The sequence below is a fragment of the Podarcis raffonei genome, chromosome 5 (genome assembly GCF_027172205.1).
Source record: "Podarcis raffonei isolate rPodRaf1 chromosome 5, rPodRaf1.pri, whole genome shotgun sequence".
Classification (NCBI taxonomy): domain Eukaryota; kingdom Metazoa; phylum Chordata; class Lepidosauria; order Squamata; family Lacertidae; genus Podarcis; species Podarcis raffonei.
Window position 1 is genome coordinate 19,072,146 of NC_070606.1, and position 19,428 is coordinate 19,091,573.

The 19,428-nt window shown below is 42.4% G+C and overlaps 1 protein-coding gene across 19 annotated transcripts in view; it reads right to left on the reverse strand.

Moving 5' to 3' along the window:
- Positions 1–19,428, reverse strand: part of KCNMA1 (potassium calcium-activated channel subfamily M alpha 1) — a 536,674-nt gene that overhangs the window by 13,752 nt on the left and 503,494 nt on the right. For 9 of the 19 annotated variants that reach the window (XM_053388116.1, XM_053388113.1, XM_053388117.1 and 6 more), the window contains 5 exons: positions 12,871–12,984; positions 11,791–11,874; positions 9,873–10,003; positions 5,510–5,704; positions 966–1,084 (listed from right to left, as the gene is read on the reverse strand). In XM_053388116.1, the coding sequence (XP_053244091.1) occupies positions 966–1,084; positions 5,510–5,704; positions 9,873–10,003; positions 11,791–11,874; positions 12,871–12,984 (643 nt within the window). Of the gene's footprint in view, positions 1–883; positions 1,085–5,509; positions 5,705–9,872; positions 10,004–11,790; positions 11,875–12,870; positions 12,985–19,428 lie in introns of those variants that run through there. The other 10 variants (XM_053388128.1, XM_053388129.1, XM_053388125.1 and 7 more) reach the window with 2 other exon arrangements.

Here is a 19,428-nt window from a genome sequence, read left to right on the forward strand (position 1 = left end):
CATGAGCTTCGGGGAGGGGGGAGAGGGAATTCTAGAGATAGGGCATCACCACAGAAAATGCTTGCCCCTGGTCCCTACTTGCCTCACCTCTGACAATGGGGGCATCTAAAGCTGGGCTTTTGATGACACTCTCAGCACACAGACAGGTTCAAATGAGAGAAGGTACCACTTCAGATATCAGTTACCTTTGCAACTTTGGACTAATAGCTTGGGGTTATTTGGAGCAAGGAAGTGAATATATTTTCTACATCTTATAAAAAAAACACATGGCTTATTAACAGTTAACTCACTAGTGAAGTATTCTGGTACATTGTGATCAACTGGTGACAGTTCTTTAGTTATTTATTTGTAGTTCAAAATCAGCTTGTTCTACTAGTACATAAGGAAAAAATGAAGCTGCTAAAATAATACCCTTTAGGCTTTCAAGTTATACAGTGTACTTCCTCAGGTTTGATGGGGGGGGGAGGGAGAAAGTGTGTGAACCCAAGAATGGTTTAATCTTTGCCCATATATTTTTTTCACTCTTAAGACGACTGAAGGAGTATGCATTAGGGGTCTCCTGATAAACATGGAAGTTCACTATATTCAGGAAATGATCAGTGGTAGTGAACCCACATAGCGAAAAAACCATGGGATGCTTTATACTTACAAAATGGGCTTAAACTCAGTGAAGCTTACTACTTCCAAAGAAGCATGCAGTAGCATATGCACAAATACTTCTACCACCTTATCTGAAAACAAAACCCAGAGATATAAGGCAAAGCTATATTCCAGAGCAAGGCCGTTGTGTTCAAAACATTTTCCTTCAACATCCAGCCTCCCATAGATTTTCTGGGGAAATGTGAATGCTTGCACCTGCCTTACTACCATTAACCAACACTTGGTGCTGTGGTGAAGTTTACAAGGACAGTGAAAAACAGCAATAACGATAATGGCTGGCCAAGAGGCTTAAGTTTTGTACATACCGCTTAGTGCATTGGCTAGGCGTGCTTTGGTTGAAATCTCTCAATCGGTATATTCCAAAGCAAAGCATATTGTATGTTTTCAAAGCTTTACAAAACAAATCTCCATAACAACCACCATCCTAGGAGACAAAAAGGAGAAGAAAGGAATTAAGAGGTTGTTCTCCACTTCCTTCCCACCCCCCACCCTTCAGCCTCCGTTGCAACAGTGATAATGAAAGGATGTATGGAGGGGGATATTTTTTAAGTCCGTAGTTCTGTGCCAAGGGGACAAGGTGTGAGGCAATCTGTTGTTTACTTGTCACGAGTGAGAAACAATTAGTCAAGGAGCTGTCTAATTTAAATATTTAATCTTGAAACCAGCTAATAAATGTGTGCATGGGAATGTGTCCGATCCCAGTGACTGTATTCCCCCCCCCCCCAAAAAAAAACCCTCACAAAAACCCCAACCTGGACTGGGAACAGTGACTGACTCTTATTTTAATTGAACATGTAAGCTTGGGGCCCAGAGAACAGCTATTCCACAAATTAAGAGCAATGTAGTCTGAACTACAGGATGATTAAGAAGGTGTGACTTTTCCTAACTTGCTCCGGTCTTGCAAATTACTGTGTCATATGGCTCAGTTTATTTAACTATGTTGTCAATTTTCACCAAGATAGTTTGGATTTCACTGGGGAGATTAACACTTAGTAGGTAAGAATCCCCCCCTTTCTTTAGCCCTGAAAAAAATGGAAATTAGAGAAGGGGAGGATGTGTTTGTCTGTAACTGAAGTTTGCCACCTATCAAAATTGTCTTTTGTCTCCAAGCCAAGCATTTGTTTTGATTAGGGGACTCAACTGGCATTCAGTATGGCAGATACAGAAACTAGTTCATATATATGACGAATCAAACTTCCAGCTTCAGTATCATCTGTATAAGTAACAGCAGTATGTGACCCCCACATACTGCGAGAACCATGGGGGTAGTCAAAACTGGTATTTCACAAGGATCCAATTTGTGCAAAGGGGCAGCAGGGTTGCGCATGTGCTTCCCATCTCACATAGAATGTAACCTTTGTTTAAGTAAGTACATGGGCATTTGTGTATTCCCATTTGTGGGATTATCCCTTCTACAAATTAGGTGTCATCGCCTCAAGCTCAGAGGAGGAGTCAGCCAAGTCCAGAGCTGCTATGCTACCAACTGGGGAATTTGATCAGGCTCCTGATGTTGGGGTTTCAGTGCCACTTCCTATGCTACCTTATCTGTCCAACTGGTGGTGGAAGAGACCTAGCAGGCCTAAGTTCACCTCTGGCCTTTGTTGAACCAAGTATGGAGTGACTTGTGATGCTCCAGCCACTGACCTGCCTTGTCCCTGTGGGTACCTGATTAAGATGGGTCAGAACAATAAGGGGAGGGAGAATCAAGTGTATGCCCATTGGGGTTAGACATACTTAATCTGTTTCATGTTACTCTATATGTACATGACTTCAATTTCTACACTTGATGGCTGGTAGTTCAAGGTTTGAACTGATGGAGAAACCCTGTGTCTATGTTTAGGCTGTGCTTGTTTATATTTACAACCTGCCTGGGTAAAGAAATCTTGAAGAAGATGGAGATGCCTAATTCTCACGGAGGTCAGGTTTGAACCACATCAGATACAGATCGGGAGCTCTTATGGAAGAATGTAAAGCCATGTATGAAGCACATAAAGCATTGACAGGTCAGTGAGTCCTTTCTCCTCAACATTTGTTTTCTGTTTTTTATATAAAGGGCCATTCAGTCACATTGAGCTACTGGCACGTTTACAACCCAGTTCAAGTTTATCACTGCCAACTCTAGTTCCAGTTTAAATTTCTTTGACCACGGGGTGGGCTAGTCTGGTTAGAGGGATGACTCCTTCCCCTTGAAGGATGGAGGGGAACCTGCCTGATGCCTCCAGTAGGAGGCATCCATTCTAGGAAGAAAATAATAGCTCAGTCAGTAGAGGACAAGACTCTTAATCTGAGGGTTGTAGGTTTGAGCCCCACATTGGGCAAAAGATTCCAGTACTGCGGGGGTTGGAATATATGACCATCGTGGTCCCTTCCAACTCTATAAAAATCTCCCACTTGGATATGGCAAATTGTAACAGCAGCAATATAGCAAACAGCAATAGAAAAATATGAATTTACCAAAGCCAGAGCAGATGGGACAACTAGAAACCTCCCCACAGAACCATGTTTTAATAAGGTGACTTACAAGGAAGGTAAAACAGGGCTGGGGAGTGTGTGTGCTACCTTGTGGAGGACATTGCCTAATGATGGTGCCACATCTAAAAAGGTCCCTGGGCTACTCCACTATTCCCTTGCTATGTCTTCGGTTGCACTCGGAAGCCAGCAGCCAAGGTACATAAGTAAAAAGCTCTTCTTTGCTGCCATTAACAGTTGGAAGAGGGTTGTTTGGGTATTTTGCCAAGGTTCCAGCTAATCTGGACAACATTTCCTGTGATGCAGAATAAGGCTGGGTGGTTGGGTTTTCAGCATTGTGGTGTATCACCAGTAGGCCTGGGCAATATATCACCCAGGACTGGTATGAGGAGCAGACCACGATGTCGGTATCTCTCAGTGGTATATCGCTGGTGAAACCACCACTGCTCCTGACTGAGTCCCTCTGCTAGCAGTGTCCACTGGAGGGAGTCAAGAGTTCCCTCCTCCAGCAGGCTCTCCTATCAGAGGGACTCAGGAGTGGTGGCGGTTTCACCAGCGATATACCACTGAGAGATACCGACATCCCACTCTGTCCTCATATGACGCTGAGGGAGAAACAAGCTGTAATGGTGAGGTGCTGATACAGCTTGTTCTTCCCTCTGCGTCTTTAAACTGCTCGACTGAGGAGTGTGCAGCTGCCTTGCCTCAGCCGAGCAGTTAAAGGAGCCCTGATGCTCCTGGGAGAGCACCAGGGCTGTCTCACCTAGTGAGGGGGAACCTTCCTTTGTTTAAAATACAATTTTATTAAATTTCTGTTTTAACCAACCTTAAGATATCAATGACTTCTCTTCCTCTCTTTCCATGGCTCATTTTGTACAATATAAATCCCTGCATATTTACACTGTTGAATTTATCTTAATGCTGCCCACGTGTTCAAAAACAATTTTCCTTCATATATTCAATAAATATTTTCCAATCTCCTTTAAATATATGTTCTTCTTGTTCTCTTATTCTATATGTTAGAACCTTCCTCTTCCTCAGCTAAGCTGCGCAAAGAGGCTGCGTTTTCCCAGCCCGTGAGCGCCTGGATGAAAGCGCCTCCACTCCCGCAGTGAGAGCTGCAGCAATTTCACCTGGTGCCTCGTGGGCCAATGCAGCTTGTTTTTTTCAACATCGCGATATACTGCCAAACCGTGATGTTTGGGCAAATCACTGCAATGGCGATTCACTTTCAAGCTGCATTGGCCCCAGCTGGCGAGGCACGGGGTGAAACTGCCTCAGCTCTCACTGCGGGAGCTGAGGCGCTTTCACTCAAGTGCCTTGTGGGCTGGGGCCAATGCAGCTGCCCCCAGCTGAGTTGGGGGGGGGCAGAAAGGCTCCTACCCCCCGCCGAGCCAGCCTGAGGTCCCTGCCACTTGTGTGTTAGTGGCAGGGCCTCCTTGGCATGGGGGGGCTGCCCGCTCGCCTTCCACTCCCCAAATATGGACCAGGCGACAGTAGTGTTTAACTGCCTTCACCCATACAAGCATGCTGCCTCTTTCCCCGGGGTGGTTGTTCAGCCCAGGAGGAAAGACGAAGTCCATCCTCCGGGGTGAAGTCTGCAAGGCAGGGCTGTCTTAGCGCAGGATGGTGGGCTCCGTTCTTCTGGGAGGAAAGATGCAGCCCACCTTCCCAGACAAAGCCAGTCAGGCCGTAGCCAAGTTAGGCTGCCTCTGCACGAGCTGGAGGCGTAAACATTTCCATTGAGGGGTGTGCAGCTGCGCCCCCCCCAATGGAAAAGTGTGACAGAGCCTGCACATTAATGGAGACCCCACTGCGCTGCTGGCTCATGTGAGCCAGTGGCGGGTCCACTGCGGTGGTATGAGGGCAGAGTGCGGTGGCAGTTTCACTCAGTGGTATATCGCTGGTGAAACCACCACCATTCCTGAATTCCTTTGCCTCCAGCGCCTGGCTCCCCTTGTTTCTCCCTCAGCTGGGCGCTGGAGGCAGCGGGACGCAGTGGCGGTTTCACGAGCAATATATCCCTGAGTGAAACTGCCATTGCACTCAGCCCCCTCATACCAGTACTGGCCAATATTATCAATATATCACCCAGGACTGGTATGAGGGGCAGAGTGCAATGCAGATCTAATGCAGAAGAGGGTTTGCCAGGGGTGGGGGAGGAGGAATGGTGATTTTGTCAGGGGACAGCTGGAAAATATCTGGGAGATGGGTTAAGTCTTCCAGCTGCCAATTCTCAGATCACTGCAGCAAAGAACCCCAAAATTTGATACTCAAAGAAACACTGCCTTTAGAGATTACGCATCTTCTCTGTTGAGGTCAAGACAAAGGCAGCTACAGAATAGCTCCCGGACTTTTCCTTTTGCTGTCCTGGTCTTACCCCGAGGTCTGCAAAAGGCCCATCTAGCAATGCCAGCTGCGCCACCCGACACCTGTCCCTGTTTGCAAGCGTCTGGGGTGTGCTGTAGCCGCCTCTCAGCGCGTTCTCCTCCGCAATCAGCGACTCCAGCTCTGGCGTGGCTCCTCCTGTTACCAGCGTACGTATCAGCGTGAGAATATTGTCATTGAAGTATGTCTGCGGAGATAAAAGAAAGCTCTTCAAGCAAACACCATTAAAGTCACAACTGAAGACATCCAAATTACAACTTTTCTGGGTTTCTGCTGTTTAAAGTTCTTGGCTTGTCTCTTCAAATAATTTCTCATCGGAAGTGAAAAGACAGCAGCCCCCAATTACTCTATTTTCTTCTGTCCCATTAGGCTTCTGCTCGAACCCCCCCCTTCTTTTTATTTTATTTTTTAAAAATCCAACTCAGGACTGATTTTTATTAAAGAACAAAAATGTAAATCATTTATGTTTCCTATAATTGGTGTTAGTGGTGAAGCAATGACTGCCTTCCTTCTCATTGCCTTCATGTCTAATAACAGCCTTTAGGACATGTAATTGTAAAAATCCAGACCACATTTAAAGCTTACACAGGCTAGATTGCCTTTTTATACTTGTCACCAATCCATTGGGGAGCCGCCTCTGTGCTTCGGGTGTCATTACTTATTACTGTTGCTGGACTCGAGCTGTCTTCCCGCTGTATTGTACTAAACATCTTATTACGAGACTTGACAGTGTTCAGACACAAGCATGTATCAATTAAACATTTTGAGTTCATTCCAGATAAATGTATGATGAGTTTAGGGTCCTGCTGGTCCTTTTAAAAAACTCTAGGGTATGGGGTAAGTGTAGTTTATTAGGGAAGATTTTCTCCACAGTGACATTTTGCCAGCATCAGTAGCTGCTCTGGTCTCTCAGGCAAAACAATGGGCATTTTAAATATTAATTAGACGCCAGCGGAAGGAAGTTCATTTAAAAGTGCACATGTCGGGTTGCAAGAGGCTTCCTTAAGTAGCTGCAATCTATGGCTGGTGGAGGACAGTATTTTATTTTATTTTTAAAGAGGATTATCTCTAATCCTAACAAGGACTGCTGTATTGGTCACATATGTGGCAATTGCTTCAGGAAAAATTGGATGACAACCCAGGAAAAACTTCTACAGCACAATCCTATACATGTCTGCTCAGTAGTAAGCAAATCAATGGTGCCTTAGCATCCCTCAAATTATTCGTATGGGAAGAATCCTCCAATTGTGCTTAGCAGGCACATTTTTGTTAACAGCTCTACTCCACTGGCTTGGATAATACCACCCTTTTAGATTCAAATAACATCTTTAGAGATATAAACATTTCTGAATCCTCCCAGTTACAAAAACTCCATTCAGGGCATTGAAACATTTTTGATGTGTTACCATCTGAGAAAGATCTTTGAAACAGGACCTTATCTAGAAGCCTGTCTGTTGTCAGCTGCTTAGAGCATTCTTCAGTGAAATAATAATTAATTTTGTGATATATAGTTTTGGGGTTTTTTTAAGCCTTGCTGAAATGTTCATTTTGCAATTGTGATATTTGTCTACTTGATTGTGAACTCCTGCTTATCAATATATTGTTGTTGCAGTCCTATGGCTTTTGTTTCAGCACTTTCTGTGGTTGCTAGGGAAACCAGATTCAACAGAGGGGGGGCGCTTGCACCTTTGAATGGCCGTGTAGAATAGGGAGTTCTGGCAAGTGCATCCCTGCCAGACCCCCCCCCCCCCGCTGTAAAAGGTACAGAAGCCCCGTCCCTCTTGGTCTCTGGTCACACTATGGACAGCAAGGCTGCTGCTTTCGGATAAGAAGATGGTTGCTGGTTTGAGTTTCAACAGGAAGGGATTAGAGACCTCACACTGTTCTGAAAAGATGCTCTTTCCAGAACCAGGTTGAGTATTTTAATATCCAGAGAGCTGTGCCTGCTACTTATCCTACTGTGGCTTGGACTCCTGCATATTTCACAGTTGGTAGAAGTAGGAAAAGGTGCATCTGTTGAAATTCCTGGAATTCCATTGACTGAATTTCAATGTTTGATAACCCTGTTTTTTCTTTGAGGGTGTAGGAGCTAATCTTTAGCTCTTAGATTACAACAGCTACTACTAAAATAACGGAGGAAAATCTTGTGCCAGCTTCAAACATTCTAAATAACATTTTACTATGTAGTAAGGTCTTTGGACATGACACATAAGGAAAAATTAACTAGAAAACTATTTTCTGATCGATCCATGAAAGAGGTGATGCAATCTGAATCTGCTACTCGCAGTAGGAAAAAAATCTGAATGCATTTAGAAAGGTGATTAAGTTTAGCAGAATCCTTTTAGGCCAAATTCCTGCTGTTGGCTGTGTAGCAATCAAGAGTAAAGACCTTTTAATTTGCAGCCACAGTTGCTAACTAGATAATCATGTGAGTCTATCTGCAATTGTTCCAGCATGAGGGACAAAGGTAAGCACAACCCTGGCTTACTATAACCTGGGCAAAAGATAGGTCTCTATATTTGAGCTTGCAGTGCCACCTAGCCCTTTTTTCTGCATTCCATCAAAACTCTTTTGAAAGAGCACAACTATTTGGGGCCTGCTTTGTAAAATCCCCCCTCCCTTTTAAAAGTAAAATAATCACAAGATCTTATGGTTCACCATTAATGCTGTCATGCTTCTTAAACTAATTGGTCTCTTACAGAAAATTTAACTGAAAATTAACAGAGCTCTTTAATACATTCTAATAGCATTTTGCCTTTCATTTATAATTATTCTAAAACTATCATTTTCTGTGTCAAGGCTGCCACATTTAAAATATTTGCTAGTTTGCATAGAGTAGCTTAAAGAGAAACTCCAGTGCTGGAGTATTTGTTTTTTGTCAGTATTACAGAAATGCATTTTTATTTGTATAGTTTATTTAAAATATAATGGATCTCCAAATGCTGACAGTCTTGAATTGAAGTCATTATCTTAAAGCTAGTGATGTTACAGGGAGTGAACTCTAAACAGAGCAGAAATAATCTAATGTATTTATCTGATAAATCTACCACACAGATTTGTACAGCATTGCATGATTTAATCATAAGATAAACCAAGAGAGTAGTTTATCACCTGATAATATTTCTGAACAGCAGGAAAGTATAAGACTTGTGTTATATTTTATTTAACAAAAATTGCATACCACTTGATTCTAAGGAAACCTCTAAGCGCTTTACAAAAATAATCGTGGCTGTCAACCAATGTTAAAAAAAGAAAATTTTATTAGATGGATTGCCTTGTTTTTGACTAATTGACTAAAGTAAAACACTGTATTTAAACGAATCTAATGCGCACCTCGATTTTCAAAACCTTGAAACCAAAGACGTATTTGCTGCTGAATGTAAATGCGCCATCAAATCTAATGCGCACCCTTATTTTCGCTGCGTAATTTGGTCAAAAAAGGTGCTCGTTGCACAGTAAAGCCAATTATTGCAAAATCTAAACACCCACTACTTCAAGGACTGTGAATGAAAGGATAGCTTTACTCTTAAATATGATAACTTACCTCATTAGGGAACTGCTTACTTCCTCAGCTATGTTTCTTGTGAGGCCCGTACTTGGCCATATCCCTGCACAACTCCTTGGCTGGATGGCTGGCTTCTGCATATTGTCTTTCTCTTGAGACCCCCCAAATTATCCACTGCCTCCTTCCTCAGTTACCTGCTTCTTACCTGCATTCATTTTAGGTGACTTTATCTGTAGCCATATGGGAACATCCTTGCATTTTGGACAGGATTCTTTAAAGGGGTGGGGGAGGTCCAAAATAGCGTACAGAATGAGTCCCTGTGTCTTACCACTCCTGCAGCCATTTGTTCCTACAGTAGCAGTTCCAGGCCTGTTGTGCATGCAACATTTATTCTCCATCCTGGATGTAGGCAGCACACGTGAGCTGAGGCAACATTTGAATTACACAGCATGGAGCAAAATTAGAGGTGGGTGTTTTCAACCATGCAACTAGTTGTGGGCTGAAGGACAGAGGCTTAGCTTAATGTCACAAGGGCACTTGAGCAACCTATTCTCAGACCACCTTGCTTGTTTGTCCCCACTGTAGTTCTTAAGGCAAATGAGGCACTGGGAGGTGTTTCCCCAGCTGAAAAGCTGTGTGTTCTCTACAACCTATGAGCCACTGGTTTCTGACTGTACTACTTCTACCAGCGCTGATCGAAAAGTTAAGGATGTAAAGGCAGAGTGAGACATACAAGGTTAGGTAAAAGGAGCAGCCTGTTTTCCAGCAGAGATGTGGTTGAAATGGCAGGTTGAAATGGCAGGTTTCAACCATCTGTGTAATGAGGAAATAGAAAACACTGGATACTTACTGCGCTCATGAGAGAATCCAGCACGCTGACTGCGAATGCAGTTCCACACGCAAAAGGCTGCGTGAGATACAGTTCTGTATCAGGGTCGTCATCATCATCTTGGTCCAGAAACTGAACATTTGAATCATTCACTAAAAAGATAATGATTAACAAATAAATAAACCAGCAGAAGACCGTGTCATGCTACATGGGGGGGGGAGTGTGTGTGTGTGTGTGTGTGTGTGTGTGTGTGTGTGTCCCCAGAAACATAGGTGGGTTGGTGAGAATGGAGTTTAAATGGGTGTTTGAAATGAGTGTTGGGAGAGGAAACAAAGAAACAAACACCAGCTGATTGTTATGAAATGTGAATGTCCCAAAAGGTGAAATAACTTTCTCATATGAGGAGTTTCTTGGTATCATCAGGAGCACAGCCAAGATTGCCTTGTCAGTAGGAGGGAACAACTCCAGCTTTACATTACACAATAGAGATCACACAAAATACTGTTTCAGCTCAAAGACAAGTAAAGGCCCAGATGGCTTCTTATAATAGACCTGGTGTGGCACATTTGAGGAATTTCACCTGAAATTAAACCGTATCTGAAAAAATAGGATCAGTGTGATGAAGATTTGCTTTATTTATTTCATAGCTTTTTAAACTGCTTCATGACCAGAGGCCATCAAAGCAGACTACAAGTGGTTCGTTTTTGTTTTTTTAAAAAAGATGGTCAGAAAGGAATGGAGACAGTGTCCTGGACCCATATTCTCTGATCCTAATATTATACAGCAGAAACACTACGATCTGTTTTACATGCCTTATTATGAGCACTCCCTTATCCCAGGCAAATTTTGGCCACAACATGTATGAGCCTAGTTCACACTAAAAGGATGAACGTGAGGCTGCAGTTGGGAATTGACACTCTCCATTTATAAAAATCCCTCTGTGTCTTATAGTCAATGAATAACAAAATTGCTTTGTTTAACATTCTTTTCGAAGCAAATGTCTATTTGAGAGAGTACATTCCGCTTCAAAAATGGACCTTTGGGGAAGACAAGAGTCTGTTTTCAAATGCCAAATTAAACCAAGGCACAATCTTCAGCAGCATTGTATATACCACTTCCTACTGGCAGACTTGAAAGACTAATAACTCACACAAGGCTAATACCTGACACAAAAGCTTTCCCACCTTTTACATGGTGACAATTTCCAAATCGCAGCAAAATCTAATGTGAACGTTGCAAGGCTAAGCCTCAATAGCTTTATCGTCCTGGCCTACATTCTCCTGCTAGGATTAGTATGAAATGTCTCTGAGCTAAGATGGGACTAGAGGTAGGATTGGTTTAAGAGTGCAGGACTTTGCCACAGGAAGTGCTAATCAAAATTTCACTTTCCCAGAGAAGCCTGTTTAGAAGCTTAGCTGGTTTCAGGACATCAGAACCCTTAGCTTTTGTGTGGAAAGTGGGCCCCCAAAACAAACCAACAGCTTAAGGGAAGAGCTGATGCTGGAGTTTCTTTCTCCCCCACCTAAAATGTCTCTTATTTCTTCTTTGACTCCTCTGAGAGCTGTTAAGACATGTCAGTCAAATTGACAGGTGGCTAGATTTTTTTTTTAAAAGGAAAGCAAAGCAAGAGAGAGAGAGCGAAAATGTCTAGACCAAAGAAAAATGAACTGGTGTGAAGATACTATGGGAGCAGCCGGCAGGTCAGATGAGTGTGATCAAAGATTTACTGATGCTGCGTATGGAGGGGGAGAAAATCATTAAGAAAAGCCAGAACAAGACAGTCGATTTCAACTGGAATCACAAATAAAACACATTCAAAGCGGTGCTCTGAGGGTAGCCCCCTCTGATACAGCCAGATAAATAAAAGAGAAAGCTGATGACAGTAGGAACAACAATAAAACAAAAGACAGTTGATGTGAAGGAAAAAGGCACTTCTTACCCAGTTCAGTTATCATTAGAATGTGAGTTCCACTGTTTTTTTCCTGACTGATTGAAACCAAAGGCAGAAGTTTGCCAGGCTTAGCTAATAAGTAAAGTGTTTAGGAGGGGATTGGGGTGGAAGGGGAAAGAAGGCACAGAAAGAGAATAAAGTAAGGGATAAGACAGGTAAGGTCTGAAACTAAATGGAAAGAAAGTGAACAGGACAAAAGGACTACAAATCAAGCTTGCCTTTACTATGAGAAACAGAATGGCTTTCACGCTTCACACTGCTTGACAACACTCACTAGTCTAATGCCACAGCAGAAATGGGAAACAAGCAAACGGTCGCCACATTCTCCATGATAACACTCCCAATGCCATTACGGAACAAATTAGTTATTAATTTGTCAGCATAAGAGCAGAGGAATGAACAAGCAAATATTTATTTTTGGTTAAGATGCAGGTAGCACACGGGGCAAATGGTTGCATTTCCTCTGCAACCAAAGAGCCACACCTACTCTGGCACATCGGTCCTAATAAACAGATGTGCAATTCTGCATTTGCCCACAGGGGTGCTGTAATCCAGCGGGCAAGTATAAACTGGGGGATGATTGCACTCAGTGCAATGGCTCTTACTACCACAACCACCCGCAAGGGATGGGGGGAAGTGTTAAGGTGGTTTTGTTGAAAGGCAAGGGGCAAACAACAGAGTGTAATGGTAGGCAGTAGCCTGTGGACCTTCCAGCTGTGGCAGGTTTCCCACCCATACTTCTGTCTGAATGTAGGGATCAGCCCCACTCTTGGCACTGATTTTTGTTCCCCCTCTGGTGGTGCATCCAAGCTTTGTTTTATGGAGCAGATTCTGAAGATCTGTCACCAAATAAGGGAAGAAATAAAATTATGTTCAGGCTTCAGTGAAAGAGCTTGCTTAATCATTGTTTCCCCCCGCCCCTTCCTTCACAAGAACAATTAAACATCAGTACATTAAATGAAAGGTACTACATATGACCTGTGTTCATTTCCTTAGGCTGGCAAAGAGGGAGAGAAGGAGGGTAAAGAAATGAGCAAACAAGAACAGATCACCTTCAATTTCTCTTACCTAATTCTGTTATAATAGGGATATCAATTCCTGTTGTGATGGAGTGCTGACGTAGAAGGCCATGCACCGGGCTGTTGTCTGGTGATGATCTGTCCATTCCTGGTGGTGAAAACCCTGCGGAGAAAACATCATGCCAAAATTTAGGCGTTACACTGGGTTACCACTTATTTAACAGCTTTCAGTTTTATTTTATTTACTTTGCTTTCAAAACCCTTCTTTGGCATGGGACCAGCTTATCTGAAGGATTGCATGTCTCTACATGTGCCTGTCCAGATCTCCATTATCATCTTCTTAGGCTAGGGGTTCTCAGAGGGTGTGGCAATGGTGTGGCAGGCGTCTCAAGGACAATCCAAGAAACAATGAAACAGTTCAGTATGGTGTAGTATAGTGCAGTATCAACAGAATTCTTTTTATTTACAGAATGTGGATAAATATATTTTCAAAATGAGAGCAAGAACATCAAGTGATACTGATTACAATCCTGGTTGGATTCCCTCCCCCCCCCCATGTATTCCTTATCAATAAAAAAATCAGAACCATGCTGGTTTTGATTGCTCCAAGAAGCTCAGAATGGTATGTAAGGGATACCTAGCTGAGTTGCAGCATTGACAGGACCTAATTAACATCAGACATAATAATGGCACCTGCAGACCATCGACCGAGCTTGGAATTGTTATTTCAGGTTAGTGGACTGAAATCTCTGTAGTGACCTATGCCTTTCCATGCCATGCTATCTTACAGACCTTATCATACGACAGAATGGTTAATCGGTTTAAAAGGTAATTAAAACAAGGAACAGGGCTGTGCTGCTATCCTTACCCTTGTCCTTACTTGCTCTACAAGGCTCCACCCCCTGAATATCCGTATGCTGCCCCAGGGAGGAAATCTATACGTCACCAGTCAAGGCCAAGAAGTGAAACACTTCGACTTTGTGCTCTATTGCTGTCTATTAGGTGTATCTGACCAGCAGTGTTTGAAAAGAGTTTTTGGAAACAGGAGAAAATCAGGCTATAGTTGGCTGCATTATTCAGAGCTTCTCCAAAGTGGAGCTGGTAGTCCTTTGCATTCTTCTCTAAGCAAAATATGGCTGCAATATAAATACATGGACTCTTCCTACTCACCGCAGCAAGCCAGCTTTTAGCCTCAACCCACCCACCCCCACTATCCCCTCTCCAGTGTTTGTTTGAAACGCATATGACATTTCTGTGAGACTGTCAGCAGCTTTATAATTTCAAATTGTATACACAAAGCAAATGCACAGAAGAAAAAAGTACTAAATGGCTTGCACTTTCTCCCTGAATGGAAAGCTAGTTCTACACAACTGTATACAAATGTATTTATTTAAAACATTTGCGAGTAATCTTTTCACTCGGAAAGATAGCACTCAGTGCATGGAATTAAATGGCTGGTTGGCATTTCCTCAACAAAATAAATTAATAAAGGTCGTCTGGTTTGCCAGTCTGGGGGTGCCATATTTCAATAAAATAAATGCGCCTTTAGAGCAACAGGAATGAAACAAGTCCACTCCAGGGTTGCCAGGGGAAATGATTTGCTTATTCATATAAATGTTAAGTGTTATTATTTCCATTCTCTTAGAGAGCTGGCAGGGAGAAGAGAGGTAGGCAGTAGGTCCTCCTTCCCTCCTCCAGGAACATCCTCTTTGCAGTCTTTTCTAGCCAGCCCAAAGCATAAATTTTAGATGCTGCCTATTTTCTTCCTTCAAAAAAAATAAAAAGTGAAGGAAACATAAACTGTTTTATCACAACTTTTATTTGAAAGTATGAAAAACTGCAAGTGACAGCTGTGCGAATTCAGTGGATGTGAAGTTTTTGAATTTCTTCAACTTGACAAGTAAACACCTTAAATCGGTAATGCTATATATGCATAATACATGGCCTGTATTTTGACATCCATCATCAAATGCTGACTTGAGAAAATACAGATTTGTACGTCAAGGAATAGCACCCACAAAGCAGGAAGGAATTCAGGTCACAGGGTATTAGGAAAGCAGTATTTCATTACAGCACCAGAAACAGGCTAAGTCATGAGATGTAAGTGCTGTTTGGGGATGTGAAGAGATTCTCTTCTACTTCACAGAGCCCTCCTTCATTCAGAAATGACACGCTTTACTCAAAATATCCATTTTCATTTGCCTTCTCATGTTTTCAGTCATCCAAGCTTAAATATTAGGGCCCATAAAACTGAAGAGGGGTGACTGTTATTGTTGATTTTCCTTTGGTTCATAAAACAACCCCACATTAATTAGGAGCCACAATGCTAGCAGTTGCTTCAGTTTATTGTCTAGAACAGTCATTCTCACACTCCAAGCCCTTCCTCTGCTAATCACTTGAAAATGGCTGGGGAGTCTCTCAGTGGACCATTAAATAAACTTTTTTTCCTTCTTCAGCACCACCATCATCTTCAAAATCATCATCATATGTTATGGAAATTACATGACCTGGGCCTGAGAAAAGGGCAGCTTTAATTGGTAGGTTGCTAGGGGGGATAATTACATTAAATTTATATCTATTTATCCAATTTAATTTTTAATTGTGCCAAAAGCTTATTTGAGCTACTGAAGGCAGTGTGAGACATCTTGCAGTTTGATAGCTACCACCCAGTGTTGGAAGGAGTTGCCATATTTATTATATTTAAATAGTATCGAGGATATTGGCTTGGACCCTTAGTCTATGTTCCAGTCAGGATATGGGGATTCCTGGCCGCTTCCGGCTGCAGCCTCTAAAAAGCCAGTCCTGGTGATCAGAAGCTGCAGAGCAACAGACGAAAGCAGTGACTTCCGCAGACACAAGCAAAAAAGGCTGATTGGATCTAACCTCTTAATATTAAAGCACATCTTTATTATTTTCTCTTAATCCCAGTTACACAACACACTAAACTAAAGCTGCTTACGAAAACAAAAAACCACACATACAATTATTTCTTGTAGTCTTAAAGGAATATATTCTTTTCCTTCACTGAAAGGGCATTTATGCTCAAAAGGAATCATGTTTCTGCCTTGCTTGACTTCTGGGCCCTCTGCTCTATGGCTTCTGCTACCTCTATGGGCACCCCTCTGAACACCCCTTTAGAAAGGGTTCACCCTGACATGATACACCTATCATCAAGAGAGCAGGAAAACTAAGTTTTATAAGCCAATTTCATAGGCTACAAACAGGGAAACGCTTAACCCACCACCAAGGGGAACAGACCCCAGGGCAGAGTGCTCCTTAGGTATTAAACTCTGCACAGTAGACTAACAGTATTTTCGAGGAGAGACAAAAGCAAGTCGTGTATTTAGCCAGTGTGGAAATTACCGCTTCCCAAACTAAAGTTAACCAGACAGTTGGGGCTAATAGCTATATTTTAGCTGGCACCCTCACACATATACCCAATGTGTAATGGAAGGAGTGGGGGAATCCAGTTAGCAGATACGTTCAGGTTAAAGACTTCTGAAACGTTAAGGGGAAGGTCAGTTTTTTTGCACAGTGCTATCCAAAGACACCCCCCCCCCGGTATATACACAGATGTGCATGCGAACACAAATTTGACCCAGTTTCTCCCTGGTTTTCATATATTTGTCCCACAAAATGTGTCATTCAGAGCTATTTCACATTTGACAAAGCGATTGTGTGTGGCTAATTGTTAAAAAGTTTAATAGCCTTGCTTCTTTTAAAAAGTTTAATAATTGCTATGGGAGCTTCAAATCTAATCTGAACTACAGTGTTTAAGGAGCAGGTGCTTAATTTCCCTCCCAATTTCCATATAACCCCCCCCCCCAAAAAAAACCCCACCCCTGTTATTTCTGGGGTGGAGGGGGGCAGATACAACAATGTCCTTCTATGTTTCTCCCACAGGACAAATAGCAGATACACAAGGGATTTTTATAAGGAAAATGAAGGGATGGAAGGATGCAAGACTGCTCTTAAACTTTTTAGAACAGTGGGAAATCCTACCATAGCTTTCTTAGTATCACATCTAGTTGTTCCTTCACTTTTAAAAAAAGTGTTGTCATTGAAATAGGATTACAGTGAAATTTCAGGATAAAATTGGTGGTTCCTGCTTTGGTCAAACATCCAAGGGATTTTCAGAGGTGGTAAGAAATTTCAGCAAGAAATTTCTTGGGAAAGTCACATACATGCCTAAATACATTCACCTGGACAAACGCAACAAGCAGCAGACTTGAATACTGATTATGTTATTTGACTACTGGTATGTTCCACTTGGCATGAATGAACCATTTCACAAGATCTGAGTGTAATTATCATGATTTTGAAATTCTTATCCAACCTCTGTTTGCTTTCTGGTACAAACCAGTGTTAAATTTAGTCTTGGTATTAAGAAATTGTGACCTGTGCTCAAATTAATTAAACTGCATTAATCCTTATGTTTGCTAAGGCAGGTTCTCAATGAGTTGTAAACGGAAGCTCACTGTTTCAGAAAGGGAATTTTAAATGCAACTTAGGCACCTGGCTTTTTAAGTGAGAAAAAAGCAAAGCAAAAATAAAAACAGTGCAAACAAAGAACAAAACATATTTTGTTAAGTAAACACAACAATGCTGTTTAACACATGACTAGCAACTGCTCAAACATAAATTATATAAAAAAAAATTCCCATTGCCACTTATGGGGAAATTATGCAGATTAGAATTTGATTAGGCTTATTTCATGAGACTCAATTTGGACTTTTAATCTATTAAGCTCCAATAAATGAGGCATCTGAATAGCTCCCCTGAGCAGCAGCTGTAATAACCACAGCAGTCTTCCCTCCCTGCTTCTGCAATACGTATTTCAACAATTTCTTTAGCAGACGATGTTAACGGAAATTCCAGGTCTCTGAGTACAATTACTTTTTAACTAGTATGAAAATGTCAGGTGTACAGGGTAAGGCAAATGGAGCCTTAAAATGTGCTTCAACGGCATTTTTATGGACCTCAACATTCATCACGTTTTCTGGTGCTACCATCTCCCCTTTCTTGTTTTTGACCAGCTTTGTGTGTTTGGTAGGGCCTGCAGATGTGTACATGAATAAAACCGCAATGAGGCACAATTAAAACCAATGCAAAGCACACCCTTGTGCCAGGCCAGGTCTCCATGGAGAAAAGGCCTGCCCGCTGCACTCTCACCTCGCCACCTTGCAATGGGATGGTGTCTGCTACTGGAGCCACTTTCTGGGTTCTGTGTTGTGATCAAATCGTGGGGCACTTTTTCCGGTGCTCGGCAAATCTTCCGAGCACCAAATGTACAGAACCAGGGAGTGGGGCAAGCCAAAGGGGCAGACAAAACTAAAAAATGCCCCACCTGGTCATTTTCTGTCAATGGGGGTGGTAGGGATTTCCAGCCCAAAATAGCCTGGGCCAATATTTTGCCCTTTCAGAGCAAATCTAATGTTCAATGGCCTGCAGGAGCCTTGTGATTCATCGACGTGTGTACCTATCCTTGCACTTGTTCATAAAGCCTCCAAAAAAGTATGCTTTCCCCACACAAAACTCAGAGCAAAATTGGTATAATTAGCAAACCATTTGTACAATATGTAAATTGCGGCTGCCTATATTTGAGGAACTGGAATATGACATTCCAAATGCTGTTAAGTAGCCATTGCTGAGCATTAAGTGAAGCAGGAAGAGGGAGCTGCTGTGATGTTAAGTGGCAACAGAGGGAGGGGGGAATGTATTGGGGTGCTGATAAGCCCTCTCCTTACTCACTACTTAGCTACAGTGGCCAGCCAATGTGGCTGTAAGGATACTGCAGACAGCCTATATTGGAATGAAATGTGGTTTTAGAGCTATGAAATTGTCCACCCTCAAAGCTGCTATTAATCCAAGAGCTCTGAGGCTAATAACAGCTTCAGTGGGGGGTGGGGGTGGGCATCATTTTAAACGAGAATGCCATGGGGAGGGGGAAGGATTATTGCTCTCCCTGCGGTCCCGATCCCGCTTTCTTCCACAAACCCTTCTTGCAGCTGCTCCTATTACAATGCGGAAAACAGGCGTGCTGAAGGCGTTTGTGTATTTAAACATCACATTTGTATGGGCCCTAAACTTGTGTGACGGGCAAGAAGTCTTTGTAGTTACACAGGACAAAGAAGATACCGAAAGAATGAGCCGATATCTCAAAGTAAGAGTAACCAGAATACAATAGATGCTTTGCTTTTGGTTTTATGGGGAAGCAAACATACTAGAGAGATAAGCTTCTCTTAAAAAAAAAAAAACAGTAAAAAAAACAACAACTGTGCAGACCAATCCAGTAAGACCTTGGTCCAGCCCTGAGAGAGAGAGAAAGCATGCAGAACACAGGCTGAACCTTGCATGCTGCATCCCAGTTTTTCCTTTGGTCAATGCAAGTGCCTAAAGTTATATTCCTTCGCAGTGGCCACAAGGAAGCAAAACATATTAACCAGGTGCTGTGTGATAAACAAACAAACAAAAGTACTTCCTCATAATTGGAAGTAAATTGGAACAGAAATTTAAGAGGATAATATTCTTTTGAATGACATACCTACTATATGGAATTTGACAACTGGGCAACAAAAATGGATTCTGATATAGATACATTGGAAAG